Genomic DNA, 21426 nt, shown 5'->3' with positions numbered 1-21426 from the left:
CAGACACCGCTGACACGTGGCTCCACGTCATCCTCATCTAGACTGTTCGTGTTCGTCTCATCCTCCGAGGACGTCCATTCTGGCCCAAATCTTCGGCTCACAGACGACAATAAAACACTTTTTGGTTATGCGAAGGTTCCTCGCAGCTTTCATTAAGGGAATCTACCATGCGTATTTAAAAAAGTCTAAACTAATAAAAGGAAACAGACAATATACTTGCACGCTACTTACACACCACCACAAATGTCCTTATATGCTACCATCAAAGTTGAAAAAGATTAACAGAATTTGCCACAGATGCAAAAGACAATGGCACCTAAATCTTTTCTCCGCATAAAGAGAATGAAAGCTGAAAAAAGGAAATATTATTTGTGCTTACGCCTAGAGGCTCCAAAATTCCAGAGTTTGACTGTTTGTTGATGATTCCCTAATACTTATGAAGGCTGATTTAATTATTGTAACCTCGTTGAGAGAAGTGTAAGATGAATATTGTACAAATTCAGGCTAGTTGGTAAGCAAAGATATATGTAGGCCTTGTTTTGTTTCGGATTATGGGACATGATTCAGCTTTGCTAGTGAAGCTGAACCAGAGAATTCAGCTTTGCTAGTAAAGCTGAATCTGGATTTGGGCTATTTTGAGTGCAATTTTTTGAAGCATCTCAAAGTGTACTTCGGTGCGAATCAGCTTTGGCACTGAAGCGAATCCACATGTGATTAAAATCCAAGTGAAGCTGAAACAAACACGGCTGTAGTATCATTTTTACTCCAAACGTAATTGTTGATGTTAAAGCCCAAATCTATTGAGAACTAAATATTATGACTGAAGCTATCTCTAATAAATACCTTGGTCCCCAATCATGATGGAACTGGATAGGAGTGATAGTTGTACTCATCTTACGAAAAGGATTGTTCAAATATGGAAGGGGTGAAAGTAGAAGCGTTGGTCTATGGGTGCAAAAAATATATTCTAGAAGGCAATTATCCAATCTATCATTGTTTTTTGACTATATATATAAGAAGTATTGGTAATACTCGCTATTACCCGATATTCACTGAAACCCTTCCGGTGACCCCGAAACGCTTTCGGATCCTCTCGAAACTATTCCAAATATTCATGAATTAACTCCACAAATATATTCTCATGACTCCCGACCTACTAACACTCAGCAGATCATGATTGCCTTAAGCTTGTGACCATGTAGGTTCGGTAACTCGTAGACATGAATGAAATCATTCGTTCAATGACCAGCAGCGGGACCGTGGATGTCTGCATCGGTCCCTATGAGTACACGAATGATATTCGAGTGAACCTTAGGTTATCATGTGATGGTCCCTTTGCTTCACGATACTACACAAAACCCGAGATGCATCGTATCCTCCTGAGTCATCACTATGCTCACTATACCGAAATCGTCGTTACCGGTTTTGTTCTTCTTTCTCGTTATTGTGTTCCAGCATCCCCATGACGAAGTCACGTGTGCCTGGCCAGACGATGATCGATGCCGTCACAAAGAACACATTATTTATCTATGTATTCACACATGTATCTGAGTTTCCGATCAATACAATTCTAGCATGGATAATAGACGTTTATCATGAACAGGGAAATATGATAATAACCAATTTATTATTGCCTCTTAGGCATATTTCCAACATCTCCCCCATGGCCATTCCCATCTCTTCCCCGCAATCTCGAAACCCCCAAGAGCACCATGATGCCGGTGTCGTCTTCATGGAAAGTGGCCACCACTCGCCAAACCAACGCGCCACAGAGCTCCACCTGGTCTCCCTCGACAGCCCAGACAAAGGAATAGGCTCCAGCTACCCCAAGCCGGGCGAATCGGGTCGTGTTCCTCGACTACGGCCACCAGAAGCCATCGACAAAATCGACGCATGTTGTGCTTCCTAGATCTCATCGTCTGCACCAGAAGAACCGCAGTGAGCTCATGATCATTCCCCGTCTCCTTTTTTTGCTCGATATCGCACCATAGTTACTGCTCCCGCAAGCTTCCGCGCCGCCAGCCGCCGTTGAGTGAACCCATGAATTTGTTGGATGGGGACGGCGGCGAGGAGGACGGGAGGCAAGGCAAGGCGAGGGCGGCGGCATAGCGAGTCTATTAGGTATGCACGACAGAGGTACATGGCGACAGGGCTGTCGAGCAAGGGCATGGCGTGACAGAGCGAAGACGGCGTCGTCGATGGACCCACTGGTCAAATAACTCTTTGACTATATATAATACACATTTATAGTTTCAAATGGAATTTTAATATTTTTTGACTACATGGTCAATATTTGTTATATAGACAATTTACAAATGCAAGTTAAAAAAATTTCGAACACTTGTTTAACATTTCTTTGAATTCTTGGATTAACATTTTTTAAGATATAATTCACAATTATAGTTTCAAATGGAATTTTAATATTTTTGACTAGATGGTCAATATTTTTTATATACACAATTTACAATAACATTTTTCAAACACTTGTTTAACATTTCTTTAAATTCTTGGATTAACATTTTTTAAGTAAGTGGTCAATATTTTTCTGTACACATTTCACGTTCTATATTTTTTGTATACACTTTTTATTTACATGCTAATTTTTTCTGTACATATTTAGTATTTTTAAATACTCCATTAACAATTTTCTAAGTGTTTTATGTAAAGTGTTCCTTTTGTAATATGGAATATCTGAAAATATAAATGAAGTAATAGAAAACAAAAAAGCAGAAAACATAAAAAGGATGGAAATATGGCGTCTAGCTTCTGGTCAGAGGCGCAATGGGCTGGCCCCATCTAGAGCTCGCCTTCATCAAGCTCGTCTCGATTTAGACAAGACATATCAATACCCTGTTCCTAAATACTTCATCCATAAACAAATATAAAAATGTTTAAAGCACTACTTTAGTAATCTAAATGCTTTTATATTAATTTACAAAGGAAGTATAAGTCTTTTCTAAGGGCTTTACTACACTTACCAAAGGTTTTTTGAAGAGTTACGTACAGGACGATGTGGCTTTGTTTAGTTAGATAACAGGCCTCCCCACCCTGAAAATTAGGGAAGGATTGGTTAAGATTAGGGAAAACGTAAGATTAGTAGTATTTTTCGAAGGTGTGGCATTTTTGTTTTTTTAGTGAACCAATTTGTAGTTGGATGGTTAGAGGGACTATGGTATCTCTAGCCTATCAGGGTTCAAATCCTGGTGCTCGCATTTATTTTTGAATTTATTTCAGGATTTTTGGCGATTCAGTGGAAGGAGACGTTTCCGTCGACGATGAGGCGCCTACGGTGACTTCGTAAATCACAAGATGATATGTCGGCTCAGTCTTTCAGAGGTACTCATATGGATAGGATATGCGTGTTGGTGTGCATGTGTGTGTTTATAAGGATAAGTGTATGCGTATGTATATGAGTACTTGTGTCTATATTAATAATTAAAAAAATAGATTTTAATATAAACCATATACGAAGCAAAATAAACGAATCTAACTTTAGACTACGTTTATATACATATATACGTAGTTCATATTAAAATTTCTAAAAGAACTTGCATTTAGAAACGGGGGAGTAAAATCTAAGAGGAGAACTTTAGGAGGGAGTAGTGCCTATTACGAATATTTAACTAAAAACTACCATATTTTAGGGAAACGTGACAGAAAATTACTATTTTACGATTTTATGCGGAAAACTATCACTTTTGTTTTAATTCATGGCAAAAAATTATCAAGTGTTGAAACTGATCGCTTGTCCGCGCTAAGCACCAAACTGACTAGCCGGTCCCACGTTTCAGGTGCTACGGTGGCCAACCGACGCCCGCTAAGCACCAAACTGACTAGCCGGTCCCACGTTTCAGATGCTACGGTGGCCAACCGACGCCACGTTTCAGATGCTACGGTGGCCAACCGACGCCCGCTAAGCACCAAACTGACTAGCCGGTCCCACGTTTCAGGTGCTACGGTGGCCAACCGACGCCCGCCGTGTGTTAAAGGCTCGTCCATAGTCGGACACGGCGATTATCGGTTTGCGTTCAATGCACCAAAACGTGGGACCTTTGATGCAGATTCCAACGTGGGACCTTTGATGCAGATTCTCTGACGACGCCGTTTCCGACCGCGGACGCGCGGCAGGCATCGGTTGGCCACCGTGGCGCCTGAAACGTGGAACCGGCTGATTAGTTTGGTGCTTAGCGCTGGTGAAGCGATCGGTTTCGAGACTTGGTAGTATTTTGTCACGGATTAGGACAAAAGTGGTAGTTTCCGCACAAAATCGTAAAGTGATAGTTTTCTATCATATTTTTATGAAATGTGGTAGTTTTTGTTTAAATACTCGCCTACTACAGTAGTTCGAAGGACGGGGAGGAAAAACAGAGCAAACAGAGGGCTCATCCGCTCCGAGACGCAGATTTGAAGCTGAAACTACACTCTGCTCCCCTCGCTTTATTCATACGCACACTGTCATATCACAATGTACAAAAACCACAACTCCACGGAGCGCGCCACCCACCGGTTGGGCGGCCTGGCTACCCCGGCCCCCCACCCCTCACGCGCACGAGATATGCGCCGCCTCCTCGCCGCCGACGCGCTGCAAGGCCGGGTTCGGCGCCGGAACGCACTGCGAAGCCGCGGCCGCCGCCGGAGCAGGGGTTGCTTGCGCTACTTGTGCGACTGGCATGGGCAGCTGCTGTTGCTTGACGGAGGCGACCCTCTTGCAGGCGGCCATGGCGAAGTTCTGGCCGGCGAGCGGGACGACCGGGAGCTTGTCGCAGTTGCAGATCTCGATCATGAAGCCGTCGGGGTCATGGAAGAAGATCTGGTCCACGTAGATGCCGCCCTCCTCCACGCACCGCTGGATGTACGGGATGCCCAGCTCCTTGAGCCGCCGCTCCACCGCCACCATGCTCTCGCACTGCACACAAAACACAACAATTTTGCGCCTTCATTAGTCTCAGAAGCTTTTCTTATACTGTATTTGATAAACGAAAATTGATCTCAGCTAGTGAGACATTCTGACTCAGCATCCAACTTCAGTTTCTGTGTGGTGAGTGGTGACTTGACCTGGTATCCATCGTGCATCTACGACGGAACAAGGAACCAACGCGCGAAATGGAAGACTTATGCGCCGTGCACGTACGTGTGCACATCAGCCCGACCCGTCGTTGTCGGCCATCGATCGCACATAACGGCACTGTTACTCGCGGAACACATGCGGGCCGTCGCCGGCGACAGGACGCCGACGTCGCTTTCGTCACACCCTAATACTCCTTTTGAGAGAGAGAGAGAGAGAGAGAGAGAGAGAGAGAGAGAGCTGTTCGCAACCAAATCGAAATTAACTACCACAACGTACCTGGAAGGAGATGTGGTTATCCTTGGGGTTGATCTCCTTCTTCGCCGGTAAGCTCTCTGGATGCTCCGACTGCAGCAGGTGGATGCCGATCCCGTAGTTGAACAGCCTTCACTCGCAGCAACAAGAAAAGCATTATCAGAGATTCAGAGCAGTGCAATTAACACTGACGCTCCTACGTATTGAGCTGGTCCGGTATGATTACCATGCGCCGTCGAAGTCGAAGGAGCCGGGGCGGCGGATGGGGGTGAACCCGAGGACGTTCATGTAGAAGTCGAGCGACTCCTCCACCGACCTGCACACTATGCTGATGTGGTTCAGGGACGCCAGCGGCAGCACGCCGCCGCTCACCATAGCCGCCGTCGTGTTCACCATCCTCACGGATCACTTGCGGTCGTCGTCGCCGGTGGCCGGCCCGAGAATTCCTCGCTAACTATATGCACCGCCGACGAACGATGGATCGAGGCACCGATCAATCAAGCAAGAGAGAAAAGCAAACTCGAACTGCTCTACCACTCCACTCTGGTTAGCAATGGGCAATGGCTGCTGCTTCAGACACGAATGAAAGATGCGGAGGGTGAGCTGGAGTTGTGCTCCTTTATATAGCTGCGCGGGAGGAGATACTGCTGACACGTGGCTCCACGTCATCCTCATCTAGACCGTTCGTGTTCGTCTCATCCTCCCAGGACGTCCATTCTGGCTTCAGCGTCTCATGCCTAAGTTTTTGGCTCAGAGACGACATTTAAACACTTTTTTGGTTATGGGAAGGTTGCTCGCAGCTTCCATTAAAGGAATCTATCATACATATTTTAAAAATTCTAGAACTGATGAAGAGAAGCAGACAGTATACTTACACGCTACTTCACACACCATCACAAACGACCATCAAAGTTGAAAAAGAATAACAAACACTAGAATTTGCCAAAGATATAAAGGACAATGGCACCTAAATCTTTTCTCCACGTAAAGAAAACGAAAGCTGGAAAAAGAAACATTGTTGATAATTCCCTAATACTTATGAAGGCTGATTTGATTACTGCAACCTTGTTCAAACAAGTGCTAGATGAATATTGTACAAATTCGGGCTAGTTGGTAAGCAAAGATAAATACAATTTATATTTTAGTCCAAACATAAATGTTGATTTAAAAGCCCAAATCGAGCTGAATATTATGACCGAATCTATCTCAGATAAATACCTTGGTCCCTAACCATGATGTAACTAGATAGGAGTGATAGTATTACCCATCTTCTGAAAAATGATAGTTCAAATATTATGGAGGGCAGTTATCCAATATATCCCTGTTTTTTAACATGGCTATTTTAAAGCTCCGCAAGAAACTCTTTGAAGAAATTAATGATGCAATGTCTACTTTCTGGTGGGTTGATACGGAGGATCAGAAAAGGATACACTAGCGCGCATGGTGGAGGATGTGTATTCCAAAAAAAGGGAGGTATAGGCTTTCGAGATTTGTATTATTTTAATCTCGCCATGTTGTCAAAGCAAACTTGGAGGGTGCTAACCAGTCCTGATTCCCTCTGTGCCTAAGTGTTGAGAGTTAAATACTTCCTTGATGATAGCCTGTTAAGTGATGGATCAAAAAAGGCTTTTCATATACTTGGCGAAGTATTGTTCCTAGTTTGCAAACTTTCAGGCGTGGTCATACTTGGAGAGTGGGGTCGAATCAAACGATAAAGATTTGGGAAGATCATTGGATCCTAAATAATAATACAAGGAAGATTCATGCTTTGAAGGGGCATGTTATCTTGTGTACGGTTGAGGAATTAATCAACCCAGACTCTGGTCTCTTTGGGATGAAAAACTTACCAGGGAGATATTTTTACCAATTGACGTGGAGAGAGTTCTTATGATCCCCTTGAGTGCTCACTTAACAGAGGATTTTGTTGCGTGGCACAAAACCAAGTTGAGGCACTTTTCGGTACGACTTGCATACTATACGGAGTGGGATCACCACTTTGGGTCTCAGACCAGGAGAGATGACAGGCAAGGTGTTTGAAGAACTAAGTATGGAAGGAGATGGGGCTAGATGAAGTTATTGAATAGGCACTTGTCATTTTGATTGTTTTGGTTTTGTTCTGCCGGTGGGCATTTTATGTAATCCGAATCAGAGCTCCCCAGTTCCCGGAATGCTTGGCATGCAAGAGTCTATCGTTCTAGCTTGTTGGTTTGTGTGGTGGCAACAGTGGGAATTTGTGAAGGGCGAGCCAAGGGCGACACCACCCCAGACAACATTTGGGACTCATGCCCTGACCGCAAACTATGATTCAGTGATGCACAACAACCACCCTCAGGAAGTTGGTTGGTCAAAGTTGAGCCGGGGCTGTTATAAGGTTAACACTGATGCATCCATCCATGAGGACGATACCAGAGCTATCGGTGATGTCTTAGGAACAGTTTGGGAGAAGTTGTTGTGATGTGGCTTGTTCTTGAAATCATTTGCTTGATGGCATTACTTTGGAGGTATTCTAAAGAAATTGAGCTATTAGATTATGTAGGATGCTCACGCGTGAGTATGGATTCCCTGGGATGCTCGTGAGTGACTATGAATTCCTTGGGATGCTAATGAGTTAGTATAGAACCCGACTCCTTGGAACTTATGAAAGTGTGCAATGGTGGGAATTTATGTCTTCAACCCCTACTTAGTAATTTTTGTATACTGTTTTGCTCTAGCCTGCTCTAGGGATGGAGTTTCATTTTAGCATTGTCTTAGGAATGCGGCCCATAAGCTAGCAAATACTCATATTATTCAAATTTTGTAGTTTCTTGGTAGGATGATTGTCGGTGTCAAAACCGGCAGATCTCGGATGGGGGGTCCCGAACTGCGCGTCTAAGGATCGAGGGTAACAGGAGGCACGGGATGATACGTCTCCATCGTATCTACTTTTCCAAACACTTTTGCCCTTATTTTGGACTCTAACTTGCATGATTTGAATGGAACTAACCCGGGTTGACGCTGTTTTCAGCAGAATTGCCATGGTGTTATTTTTGTGCAGAAATAAAAGTTCTCGGAATGACCTGAAAATTAACGGAGAATTATTTTGGAATATATAAAAAATACTGGAAGAAAGATCCACGTCAGGGGGGGCCACACCCTGTCCACGAGGGTGGGGGCGCGCCCTACCCCCCTAGGCACACCCCCTGCCTCGTGAGCCCCCTGATGCTCCACCGACCTCAACCCTGACTCCATATATTCACTTTCGGCGAGAAAAAAATCAAGGAGAAGGATTCATCGCATTTTACGATACGGAGCCGCCGCCAAGCCCTAAACTCTCTCGGGAGGGCTGATCTGGAGTCCGTTCGGGGCTCCGGAGAGGGGAATCCGTCGCCATCATCATCATCAACCTTCCTCCATCACCAATTTCATGATGCTCTCTGCCGTGTGTGAGTAATTCCATCGTAGGCTTGCTGGACGGTGATGGATTGGATGAGATTTATCATGTAATTGAGTTAGTTTTGTTAGGGTTTGATCCCTAGTATCCAATATGTTCTGAGAATGATGTTGCTATGACTTTGCTATGCTTAATGGTTGTCACTAGGGCCCGAGTGTCATGATTTCAGATCTGAACCTATTATGCTTTCACCAATATATGAGAGTTATTGATCCTATCTTGCAAATCTATAGTCACCTATTATGTGTTATGATCCGTTAACCCCGAAGTGACAATAATCGGGATACTTACCGGTGATGACCGTAGTTTGAGGAGTTCATGTATTCACTATGTGTTAATTCTTTGGTCCGGCACTCTATTAAAAGGAGGCCTTAATATCCCTTAGTTTCCAATAGGACCCCGCTGCCATGGGAGGGTAGGACAAAAGATGTCATGCAAGTTCTTTTCCATAAGCACGTATGACTATATTCGGAATACATGCCTACATTATATTGATGAACTAGAGCTAGTTCTGTGTCACCCTAGGTTATGACTGTTACATGATCGATCGCATCCGGCATAATTCTCTATCACCGATCCAATGCCTACGAGCTTTTCCTATATTGATCTTCGCTTATTTACTTTTCCGCTGCTACTGTTACCATCACTATAAAACCCCAAAATATTACTTTTGCTACCGTTACCTTTTGCTATCGTTACCACTAATATCCTATTACTTTGCTACTAAATACCTTGCTGCAGATATTAAGTTTCCAGGTGTGGTTGAATTGACAACTCAACTGCTAATACTTGAGAATATTCTTTGGCTCCCCTTGTGTCTAATCAATAAATTTGGGTTGAATACTCTATCCTCAAAAACTGTTGCGATCCCCTATACTTGTGGATTATCAAGACTATTTTCTGGCGCCGTTGCCGGGGAGCATAGCTCTATTCTTTGAGTCACTTGGGATTTATATCTGCTTATCATTATGAAGAACTTGAAAGATCAAAGAACCAAGATTTTTCCCTCAACTACGAGGGGAGGTAAGGAACTGCCATCTAGCTCTGCACTTGATTCACCTTCTGTTTTGAGTAAGCTTGCGACATCTACACCTGCTATTCATTCTGATATGTCGCACATTATTGATGATGCCACTTCTGCTTTGCATGATACTTATGATGAAACTACTTCCATGCTTGATACTACTATGCCACTTGGTGAATTTCTTGATGAACAACTTGCTAGGGCTAGAGAGAATGGAATTATTGAAACTGATAATATTGATGAAAGTGATGATGAAGATTCTCCCCTAGATATGAATTGCATGTTGTTCCTGAGGGTTATGTTATGGATGAAGAAACTGCTAGAGACTTTCTTGCCTGCAATGATAGACGTGATCTTAAGAAATTATTAGCTAAGCTAAAAGAAAAATCTCTGAATGCTAGAATGAAATATGATCCTGCTTATGCTACTTCACCTATCTTTGTTACTGATAAGGATTATGATTTTTCTGTCGATCCTGAGTTAATTACTTTGGTTGAATTTGATCCTTTCTATGGTTATGAATCTGAAACTGTTGTGGCACATCTTACTAAATTAAATGATATAGCTACCCTATTCACTAATGATGAGAAACATCGCTATTACTTTATCCTTAAGTTGTTTCCGTTCTCATTAAAGGGTGATGCTAGAACATGGTTTAATTCTCTTGATCCTGGTTGTGTGCGTAGTCCCCGGGATATGATTTATTACTTCTCTGCTAAAATATTTCCCCGCTCATAAGAAACAAGCTGCTTTAAGGGAAATATATAATTTTGTGCAAATTGAAGAAGAGAGTCTCCCACAAGCTTGGGGGAGGCTTAACCAATTACTTAATGCTTTGCCTGATCATCCTTTCAAGAAAAATGAAATACTTGATATCTTTTATAATGGACTAACCGATGCTTCCAGAGATTACCTGGATAGTTGTGCTGGTTGTGTTTTCAGGGAAAGAACTGCTGATCAAGCTGAAATTCTATTGAATAATATGTTGACTAATGAAAATAATTGGACACTTCCTGAACCAACTCCTAAGCCAACTCCGAAGAAGAGGGGTATTCTATTTCTCAGTCCTGAAGATATGCAAGAGGCAAAGAAATCTATGAAAGAAAAGGGTATTAAAGCTGAAGATGTTAAGAATTTACCTCCCGTTGAAGAAATACATGGTCTTAATTCATCACCTATTGAAGAAACACATGGTCTCGATAACCCGAAATAGCTAGTAAAGGTAAATTCTCTCTATAGATATATGATAAAGCTGAAATCCCTCCTGCTAAGTTTGCTAGCCAATGTTTGGATGAATTTGATAGCTTTATGGTTAAGCAAGAAGATTTTAATGCTTATGTTGGTAGACAATTGAAACATAATGCTTATATGATTGAACATTTGAGTGATTATATGACTAATGTTAAAGGTGAACTTAAACTTATTAGTAAACATGCTTCTATGGTTACCACTCATGTAGAACAAGTACTTAAAGCTCAGAATGATTTGCTCAATGATTTGAATAGTAAAAATAATGACTTTGCTATTAGAGTTGCAACTAGAGGAGGTAAAGTGACTCAGGAACCTTTGTATCCTGAGGGTCATCCTAAGAGAATTGAGCAAGATTCTCAGATAATTAATATTGATGCACCTAGTCCTTCTAAAAGGAAGAAAAAGAAAAATGATAGGACTTTGCATGCTTCTAGTGAACCTGTTATTGACACACATGAGAATCCTAATAATATTTCTGTCTCCGATGTTGAAACACAATCTGGTAATGAACATGAACCTAGTGATAATGTTAATGATGATGTTCATGTTGATGCTCAACCTAGCAATGATAATGATGTAGAGGTTGAACCTGCTGTTGATCTTGATAACCCACAATCAAAGAATCAATGTTATGATAAGAGACTTTGGTGCTAGGAAGCACGGTAAAGAAAGAGAACCATGGGTTCAGAAACCCATGCCTTTTCCTCCTAAACCATCCAAGAAAAAGGATGATGAGGATTTTGAGCGCTTTGGTGAAATGATTAGACCTATCTTTTTGCGTATGCGTTTGACTGATATGCTTAAAATGAATCCTTATGCTAAATATATGAAGGAAATCGTTAATAATAAAAGAAAGATACCGAAAGCTGAAATTTCCACCATGCTTGCTAATTATACTTTTAAGGGTGGAATACCAAAGAAACTTGGAGATCCAAGAGTACCAACCATACCATGCTCCATTAAAAGAAACTATGTTAAAACTGCTTTATGTGATCTTGGAGCCGGTGTTAGTGTTATGCCTCTCTCTTTATACCATAGACTTGATTTGAATAAGTTGACACCTACTGAAATATCTTTGCAAATGGCTGACAAATCAACTGCTATACCTGTCGGTATTTGTGAGGATGTGCCTGTTGTGGTTGCAAACATTACTATTTTAACAGACTTTGTTATTCTTGATATTCCCGAGGACGATAATATGTCTATTATTCTTGGAAGACCCTTTTTGAATACTTCAAGGGCTGTTATTGATTGCACCAAAGGCAATGTCACTTTTGATGTTAATGGTAATGAGCATACGGTACAGTTTCCGAGGAAACAACCTCAAGTCCACAGTATCAATTCTATTGGAAAAATTTCAACAATTACTATTGGAGGTTTTGAATTTCCTCTTCCTACTGTCAAGAAGAAATATGATATTCTTATTGTTGGGGATGTGCATATCCCCGTTAAGGTAACCTAGTGTTATTTGTAAATTCTTCGGTTTCATGTTATTCGAAATGAGTTTGTTAACAAGACCTGGTCAACCTTGTTAGTGGATTCCTTTTGATGAGCATGAGATGGATGAATTTAGAAAACACAACTCTCTGTACCCTCCTTTTACTTTCTGTTATTCATATTAAATAAAGCAAAAAATAGTGATTTCTGTCTGTTTTCTGAATTATCCATGCAATAAAAAAATACCCCGAAAATAAAAGTTCTCCAAATGCCCTGAAATTTAAATATAATTTTTTCTAGAATATTTGAGAATATCTGGCACTAAGAACACAGCAGGGGGAGCAAGCACATGGCCACGAGGGTCCAGGGCGCGCCCCTGCCTCGTGGGCCCATGGTGGCTCCCCTCCACTTATTCCAGCTACCACACACTCCTTCCTCCCAAAAAAACCATCATCTAGCTCAAGCACGAGTTCTAGCTCATCTTGCTGCCATTTTCGATCTCCTTTCATAAAGCTCCATTCACAAAACTGCTTTGGGGAATGTTCTTTGGTATGTAACTCCTCCAATGGTACAATTAGTTTTTGTTCTAGTGCTTTATTCATTGCAAATCTTTGCTGCTTAGGTGACCTTGTTCTTGAGCTTGCATGTCAAATTTATATGGTCAAAAGTAGTTTTAATGCATGATATTGCCTCTAGGCACTTGGAGGAGTAGTTGCTATCAATATTGTTGAGTTTGGTTCACTTTTATTTTGAGTTACTAAAAATTTCTGAAATTTTTCAGAGGAAGAAATATGTTTAGGAAAATGTACCAAGGTGGTTCTTCAAGGAAGCAAGGACCCAGACCCGCAATACGCGATCCGGACGAGGAACCACCAAGAGAAGCTCAAGTGTGGCCTTGTGAATGGCCGTCAGAGGATTTCATGGTCCGAGCAGGAATTAAGGAGGAATTTGATGCATATGTGCGCAATGCCGATCTTGAGAGCTTCGAGGCAGATAAGTGCCATCAATACCTCTATTTAACTCATTCATTTGTGAGAAGGTTTAAATTTTCATCATCACGCAATTCTCAAACTGTCCGGTTTGATCTTTATGATAAATCTTATACCATGGACTTAGAAGATTTTAACACTGCTCGTAAACTCCCAAAGTGGGGTAATGTTAGTGAACCTCGCAAATCTGAATTTAGAGATTTTCTTGCTAGTTTTACAGTGGGGGAATCTAGAGATGTAACACAAGCCACCATAGGGAGCATTCATTTTCCTGCTATACATTATTTTGCTCTCTTCATAGGAAGGTGCATAAACGGTAAAGATGAAGCATGTCACATGTGTGTACCTGATCTTAGCGTTCTCAGGAGCGCTGTTTTAGGAGATAAACAATACAACTTGGGGGCTATTGTCGCACGTAGGCTGCATAATAATCGTATTCATGGAGATTTCTTTGGTGGAATTTATACAACTCGTATAGCTAACTTTCTTGAGATACCCATACGTGGATATGATATTGAGTTGCCTCCTTCTTATCTAGATTATGATGCTATGGTTCGTCATCAGTTTGTTGAGAGGAACGATCAGTTCCTCCAGTACCGACTAATCTTTGACAGACGATGAACCTATCACGTCGCTCTCCCCGCTCCTACTTTTTTTGACTTTCAGGCAAAGGGGAGATATGTTATAACCAGGGAGGAGGCGACCGAGTACGAGAGGAGGGCGGAGACAGCTCGCCTCCAAGCTGCAGCTCATCAGGCAATTGCCGCTGCATCTCAGTACGACCCCAACTATAACTTTGGATATCCGCCAGGCCAGCCGTGTCCATAGACCAACTTAGGCCAAAAGCCTAAGCTTGGGGGAGTACGTATCTCTCACCAACATTACATTCCTGTTCACACACTCATGCTAGTTGTCGGTGCTCATACTTTTTCATTGTAATATCCATGCTACTTTATTTCCCATTTTATGCTTTCTTCTTGTGTGTTTGATAAATGTAGGATCGAAAGTATGTCTAGAGGGGGGGGTTGATTAGACTACTTGACCAAATAAAAATCTATCCTTTTCCCAATTTTAGTCTTTAGCATATTTTAGCAAACTTAGCACAAGTCAAGCAATCTTAACACAATTCAAGCAAGCATGCAAAGAGTCTATGAGCAGCGGAAAGTAAAGCATGCAACTTGCAAGAATGTAAAGGGAAGGGTTTGGAGAATTCAAACGCAATTGGAGACACGGATGTTTTTGTCGTGGTTCCGATAGGTGGTGCTATCGTACATCCACGTTGATGGAGACTTCAACCCACGGAGGCTAACGGTTGCGCGAGTCCACGGAGGGCTCCACCCACGAAGGGTCCACGAAGAAGCAACCTTGTCTATCCCATCATGGCCATCGCCCACGAAGGACTTGCCTCACTAGCGGTAGATCTTCACGAAGTAGGCGATCTCCTTGCCCTTACAAACTCCTTGGTTCAACTCCACAATCTTTGTCGGAGGCTCCCAAGTGACACCTAGCCAATCTAGGAGACATCACTCTCCAAGAAGTAACAAATGGTGTGTTGATGATGAACTCCTTGCTCTTGTGCTTCAAATGATAGTCTCCCCAACACTCAACTCTCTCTCACAGGATATGGATTTGGTGGAAAGATGATTTGAGTGTAAAGAAACTTGGGGAAGGCTAGAGATCAAGATTCATATGGTAGGAATGGAATATATTGGTCTCAACACAAGTGTAGGTGGTTCTCTCTCAGAAAATATAGGTTGGAAGTGTAGGTATGTTCTGATGGCTCTCTCCGCAAATGAAGAGTGGGTGGAGGGGTATATATAGCCTCCACACAAAAACTAACCATTACACACAATTTACCAATCTCGGTGAGACCGAAGTGAAAGACTCGATCGGACCAATTTAGCAAACCTAGTGACCGTTAGGGTTTTCGGTGGGACTGAGATGCAACTCGGTAGGACCGATATGGTTAGGGTTAGGGCATAACGTAATCTCGGTGTGACCGATTACACAAACTCGGTGGGACCGATTTTGGTAATAAGCTAACCAGAGAGTTGGTCAGTAAACTCGGTGGGACCGATCGCTCATTTCGGTGGGACCGAAATGTTACGAAAGAGAAACAGAGAGTTTACATTGCAATCTTGGTGGGACCGATCGCTCATCTCAATAGGACCGAAACGTTATGAAGGGAAACAGAGAGATTACAACCCCATCTCGGTGTGACCGAAATCCCTATCGGTGAGACCGATTTGCCTAGGGTTTGTGGCAGTGGCTATGACATTTGAAACTCGGTGGCGCTGGATAGAAAGAATCGGTAGGGCTGAGTTTGACTTTTGGTTTAGGTCATATGTGGATGTGGGAAGGTAGTTGAGGGTTTTGGAGCATATCACTAAGCACTATGAAGCAAGAACCTCATTAAACAACACCTCATCCCTCCTTGATAGTATTGGCTTTTCCTATAGACTCAAAGTGATCTTGGATCACTAAAATATAAAATGTAGAGTCTTGAGCTTTGAGCTTGAGCCAATCTTTTTGTCCTTAATATTTTGAGGGGTCCACATTCCTCATCCATGCCATGCCATTCATTGAGCTTTTCCTGAAATATTAATCTTGGAATAGCATTAGCTCAATGAGCTATATGTTGTTAGGAATTACCAAAACCACCTAGGGATAGTTGCACTTTCAATCTCCCCCTTTTTGGTAATTGATGACAACATATAGATCAAAGCTTCGACAAATGATAATAAGAGTGAAAAACATTGTCGCTTTGAGAAGTATGTGAAAAGCAAGAGCTCCCCCTAAATTTGTGCATAGTTTATGATTTGCTTTGGACTGCAAATGCACCGAGAATTAGGCTCATGGGTTACTCTTCCATGTCACATACATCTTGGTGGAGCGCTCAAAATGATAATAGTTAAATACATGCACTCATCACCAAGCAAAGTGAATGATCATATAGGGATAAAATGATAATATCATCCAACAAGCATTAAGGTAGCATATGATCAAACACATGATCATCCAAGTATCACACAGACAAAAAGTATCTCAAACAGGCAAAGCAAATAAAGTTCAACCACCAAAGCAAGAGAGAATAAAAAGCAACGCTCTCTCTCAAAGCCTATGATCTATACATTTTTCTCCCCCTTTGGCAACAAGTTACCAAAAAGTTCCTAGAAAATGCATAGCACTAAATCGTCTCTCAGGCTTGGTCTTCAGGTGGTGGTGTCCGGATAACTCCAAGAACGAAGGTTGGCACAAAAGTAGGTGCTGGAGCTGGTGGCACAAAAGTTGTAGCTGGTGCAGATGACGTGGCTCTGGTGTCTGGAACAGGCACTGCAGCAGACCTCTAAGCTCTAGGCACTCTGGCAAATACATCAGTGGTTGTCTTGCCCTTCCTCTCCTGCATATCATCTTGAAGTTGCTCCACAACAGACTGAATTTCAGTTACCTTCACATCCAAGTCATAGAATTTTTGTTCCACGATTCTTTCCAAGATTTCCTGGTTTTGAGTCAGGGTGGCCAGTCCCTTCTCAATCCTCAGAGTGGATGCAATCATGTAGCCAAGCTGATTTTGCTTGCTCTTCAGGAGATACTGAGATGCTTCTTCAGTAGTTGGCATCCTTGCAGCCTTTTCAGCTTTTGCCTTCTCCTTCTTGGCTTGTGCGTGCACAGAAGATGGTTCATCCTCATTCATAACCACAGTGTTGTCCTCGAAGTCTGGATAGATAGGCATGTGCTCCTTGTCTAGCAGATATGTACCAGTGCCCATCTTAGAGTTGATCAGCTCATGGATCTGTGGGGCATACCCACAACTCCTCTTCTGATCTGCAGCTGTCCTTTTGATAGTTTCAACTATAAGGCTCATGACTTTGAACTTCTGTGGGACATCAAAGATATGAAGCAAGTTTATTGCATGGCCTCTGATCATCTTGTGATCACCTGACTTTGGCAAGAGAGTGTGCCTGAGGATCCAGTTGATGGTTGGCAAGCCTGGCCGAAGGTAATGCACAGATCCAAACTTATGTGTCTCAAGAGCAGCATCTGGGATCTCCTTGTACATGTGTGCCATTGTGTTGCGATCCTTCTTCCTGTTTGCATAGACATCCAAGTCATCTTCACTCTCTTTTGGGGCATCGATCAACTTTGCCCATTCAGCAACTGTGGACTGGTACCTCGTACCTTCAGACATCCAGACAATCCTTCCATCTGGGTAGAAATGAGCTGTGGAGTAGAACTGCATGATGAGCTCATCATTCCATTTTGTGAGCTTCTGAGCCACAAACTCATCGACTCCACAAGCCTTGAAACTGTCATGTACACCTAGATAGTGATCCTCATTCTCCTTGATGTAGTCCCAGTCGACCCATCTCATGTCACACACTATGGGCTTCTTGTCAAGCAAGATGGTCTCATAGAAGTCCTGCTGTTCCTTTGTATGGAACCTGTAATCCACAACAGTCCTTCTCCTGGTGGCATATGGATCTGACTCTCTCCATAGCCTCAGACCTGAGTCCTTCCTTATCTTCATGTTCTCAGCAACTGGATGAGCATCATTGTGATCTGGGATTTTTGGCTTCAGCTTCCTCAAGACATGTGACTCATCATCTTCTTCCATTTCAGCTTCAGGCACTGGGGCCTTGTTCTTTTCCTCAGCAGGGATGTTCCTGGTGCTCCTCTTTGGTTTTGGCTTTGGAACTAGAGCAGCAGCCTTTGGAGCAGTCTTAGGCTTAGATGGAACAGCCCCTGCCCTGATGGCATCACCCATAAGCTTCTGAGCTTTGGGTGCTGGTGCAGCATCTTCTTCCTCTTCCTCTTCAGAATCTCTCATGATTGAGGATCTCCCAAGCACTCTAGCAGTGGTCCTTTTGACCCTCTCCTTCCTCTTCTTCCCTTCTGTAGTAGCCTCTTTGGGTTCAGATTCCAAAGGGACTTGAGTAGATGCTCTAGCCTTAGACATTGGAATTCTCTTTGCAGGAACCTTCCGCTTCATGCCTGGCTTGGTGGTAGCAGCAGTGCTATACTCCTTCTTAACCACTTTCTTCTTGGAAGTGGCCTCATCCTCAACTGCCACATAGTCTTCATCCTCAGATTCAGAGGTCTTTTTCTTTCTGGCCCTGGTGGCAGCTTTGGGTAAGTTGCTTGGGGTGCTCATGCTACCATCATCTGAACTGCTAGAGGGACTAGTGCCCTCACTCAGGTGAACCTGCTCCTCTGACCTGTTCTGGCTGTCACTCTGATCAGACATATTGCAAACACTGATAGCAGACCCTGCGAATAGATATAGATGAGATAGAGTGGACGAGCATCACAACATGCAGAGGTTTTTGCAAAAGAATGAGTCAAAAACTTAGTTTTAGTTTTCCACAGAAAGCATTTCGGATCAACCGATTTGTAAACTTGGTGATACCGAAGCAGCTATTGGAACCTAAACTAGTGAACTCGATCAGACTGAGTCACAGTTCGGTGGCACCGAGACTGCTAGGGTTTCACAAAGTCCTGAACTCGGTCACACCGATTTGCAATTCTCGGTCAGACCGAGAACCACATGTGCAATGGCCTAAGCCGAATCGGTGGTACCGAGTTCCACAACTCGGTGGGTCCGAGATGGTTTCGGCGGAAACCTAACCCTAAATTCTTAATTCACAACTAAACTATGGAGTGTTTTGACTGGATAGAATGATCTCAATCGTGGCAAGATACATGGCAAAGCAATGTGCTAGGGAATCGGAGATAGAATAGCACAGTGATCGAGTTCATACCCTAGTTCAGCGATGAACTCACTATGGCGGCAACGGCGGGGTTGATTCCCGTTGACGGCGGCGGAGACCAGCGGCAGGAGGCGGCTGGCGACGAGGAAGACAATCCGGAGACCCTAGAGGCAGAGCGGGCTAAGCACGGGTCGAGGAGGTTCGGAAAGTTTTCCAAAATTTGACCCATGGGTATATATAGCCCGACCCTGTCGGTGTGACCGAGTGGAACAACTCAGTGGCATCGAGATTCATAACTGCAAGTAGTTACTGAAACTCGGTGTGACCGAAAGGTTCAAATCGGTTGCACCAAGGTAGAAAACCTAGATCGACTTAGTGATCTCGGTATGACCGAAATGGGTGAATCAGTCAGACCAAAACGCACAAAGAAGTTTTGGAAGTTTAAGTCTATGACGAATCGGGGACTCCGAGTGCTCCTCACACAGAGTGGTTCGAATCTGACTTGATCAAATTTGTGATGTAGCATGAATAGAGTTTGAGACGAGAAAAGCATAGATAGCTAGAGAAGGTTCTTAGGCATTCTTGTCCATCCACTTGGCCAAAAGAAAAGGAAACCAATCAATCAAAACAACAAGTGGATGTCCTCGAATGAGTAAATTATGCAACCAACATGCTCACACAATAAAATGGCAAATGAAATATGTGGCAAAGCATGCACAAACAATTCTAGCATCTATCAAGCAATTGGCGATGACTAGGTCATCTATATATGAGTATATTGACTTAGGAGTCAAATGAGAACATTTGATCATAGGTCATACTCATCGTTTAAGCACAAGTGGGGTTACCACTTGTACATAAAGCATTGTTGTGTTCACACCATTAGAGTTGCTTTAACTCAATCGTTAGAGTAAAGCTCCCCCTAGATGTGAGATCCCCCCTAAGAGGGATGAACTAACCTTGGGTTTTGTCGATGATGACTTCATGTAGGTGTTGAAGATGTGGATGCTCTATGTTGATGTAGATCATTTGAAGCTATCCTTTGGAGTGAGTTTCACTTTCAATACCTACACGGGTTAGTCCCACAAGGAACAAACAAGGATATCCATAGACATAGAGTGATGCACACACAAGATGATGTCTATGAAAGCTTTAGGTTACCTTGTCCCTTGTATTACCAACAAGAGGGTTTGTGACTCCTTGAAGTAGTGCAAGATGTGGAAGTTGATTGCACTTGTTCTTGCCAAAATGATAAGAGTGAAGTATATTAGCGGAGTCACCCTCAAGAACTCTCTAGTTCATCTTCTTCGGGATCCACACCATCTTGATGGGAATCCTCGGAGTTGTAGTTGTACTTGATGAAGTGGAACTTGATGTAGTCTTGGGAACCCACTTGACCAAGGCCTTAGGAGCTTCTTTAAATGCAGCAATTTCCTCTTGAAGCTTGTCCTTGCCTTTTTGCTTGTGGTCTTGTGGTGGAAGATTATCTTGAGCTTGTGTCCCTTTGGATGAAGTAGGATCATACTTCTCTTGTTGAGGAACAAACTTCGTCTTGGGGTATTGATCTTCTTCCCACTCAACTCCATTGACATTGAACTTCCATTCAAAACCAATACCTTGATTCTTCCGGTGCCTTCCTTGCTTGCGTACAATTTCCTCGAATTGCTTACTCCCGGCAAGGCTCTTGTAAACACCTTTCTCTATAATTCCCTTCTATAAGCTATTTTCTTTCTCAAGTGTAACTTGGCTAAGAGAATCATTAGTGGAATCAAGAGAACTACTAGAAGCAACAACATTGGATTTAGCATGATTATTGTTACTACTAGAGGAAGAATCTTTCTTGTTCTTGTTACTAGACTTGACTTGAGGCATGTAAGTGGATAAGAGTAAACGCTTGGCAATGTAAGAAGAACTTTTCTTGCGAAGATCATCATTGATTGACTTTAAGAACTCATGCTCTTGCTCAAGATTGAGCTTCTCAAAACATAATTTCTCATGAGTCCTTAAAAGTTCTCGATGATCTCCTAAGATAGTTTCATGAGCTAACTTAAGAGTGTTTAGTTCTTTAGTTAGAGACTCAATCTTCTCCTTATCATTGTCATTCGTTTCATTATAGTATTCATCACTATAGTTGTCAACAAGTAACTCATCATCACCTAACAAGTCATCTTCATCACTATTGAAACCAACATACTCGGGGTGTGATACCTTTGGACCTTTGGCCATGAAGCATCTTCCAATTCCTTCATTTGGTGAATCAAATATGT

The 21426-nt window shown here is 42.7% G+C and overlaps 1 protein-coding gene across 1 annotated transcript; it reads right to left on the bottom strand.

The window, feature by feature from the left end:
* Positions 1-4403: 4403 nt before the first annotated feature.
* On the bottom strand, positions 4404-5925 carry LOC125551391 (glyoxylase I 4). Its single transcript, XM_048714608.2, has 3 exons — positions 5547-5925; positions 5345-5450; positions 4404-4906 (listed from the first exon to the last, which is right to left on the bottom strand). The coding sequence occupies exons 1-3, from the start codon at positions 5714-5716 to the stop codon at positions 4541-4543; spliced, it is 642 nt and encodes a 213-aa protein (XP_048570565.1). The 5' UTR covers positions 5717-5925; the 3' UTR covers positions 4404-4540.
* Positions 5926-21426: the final 15501 nt, after the last annotated feature.

Source organism: Triticum urartu, chromosome 1A (assembly GCF_056163025.1).
Source record: "Triticum urartu cultivar PI428250 chromosome 1A, HENAU_Tu73, whole genome shotgun sequence".
Classification (NCBI taxonomy): domain Eukaryota; kingdom Viridiplantae; phylum Streptophyta; class Magnoliopsida; order Poales; family Poaceae; genus Triticum; species Triticum urartu.
Note: the sequence above shows the minus strand (reverse complement) of the source record. Positions and strands in the feature narration are given on the sequence as shown.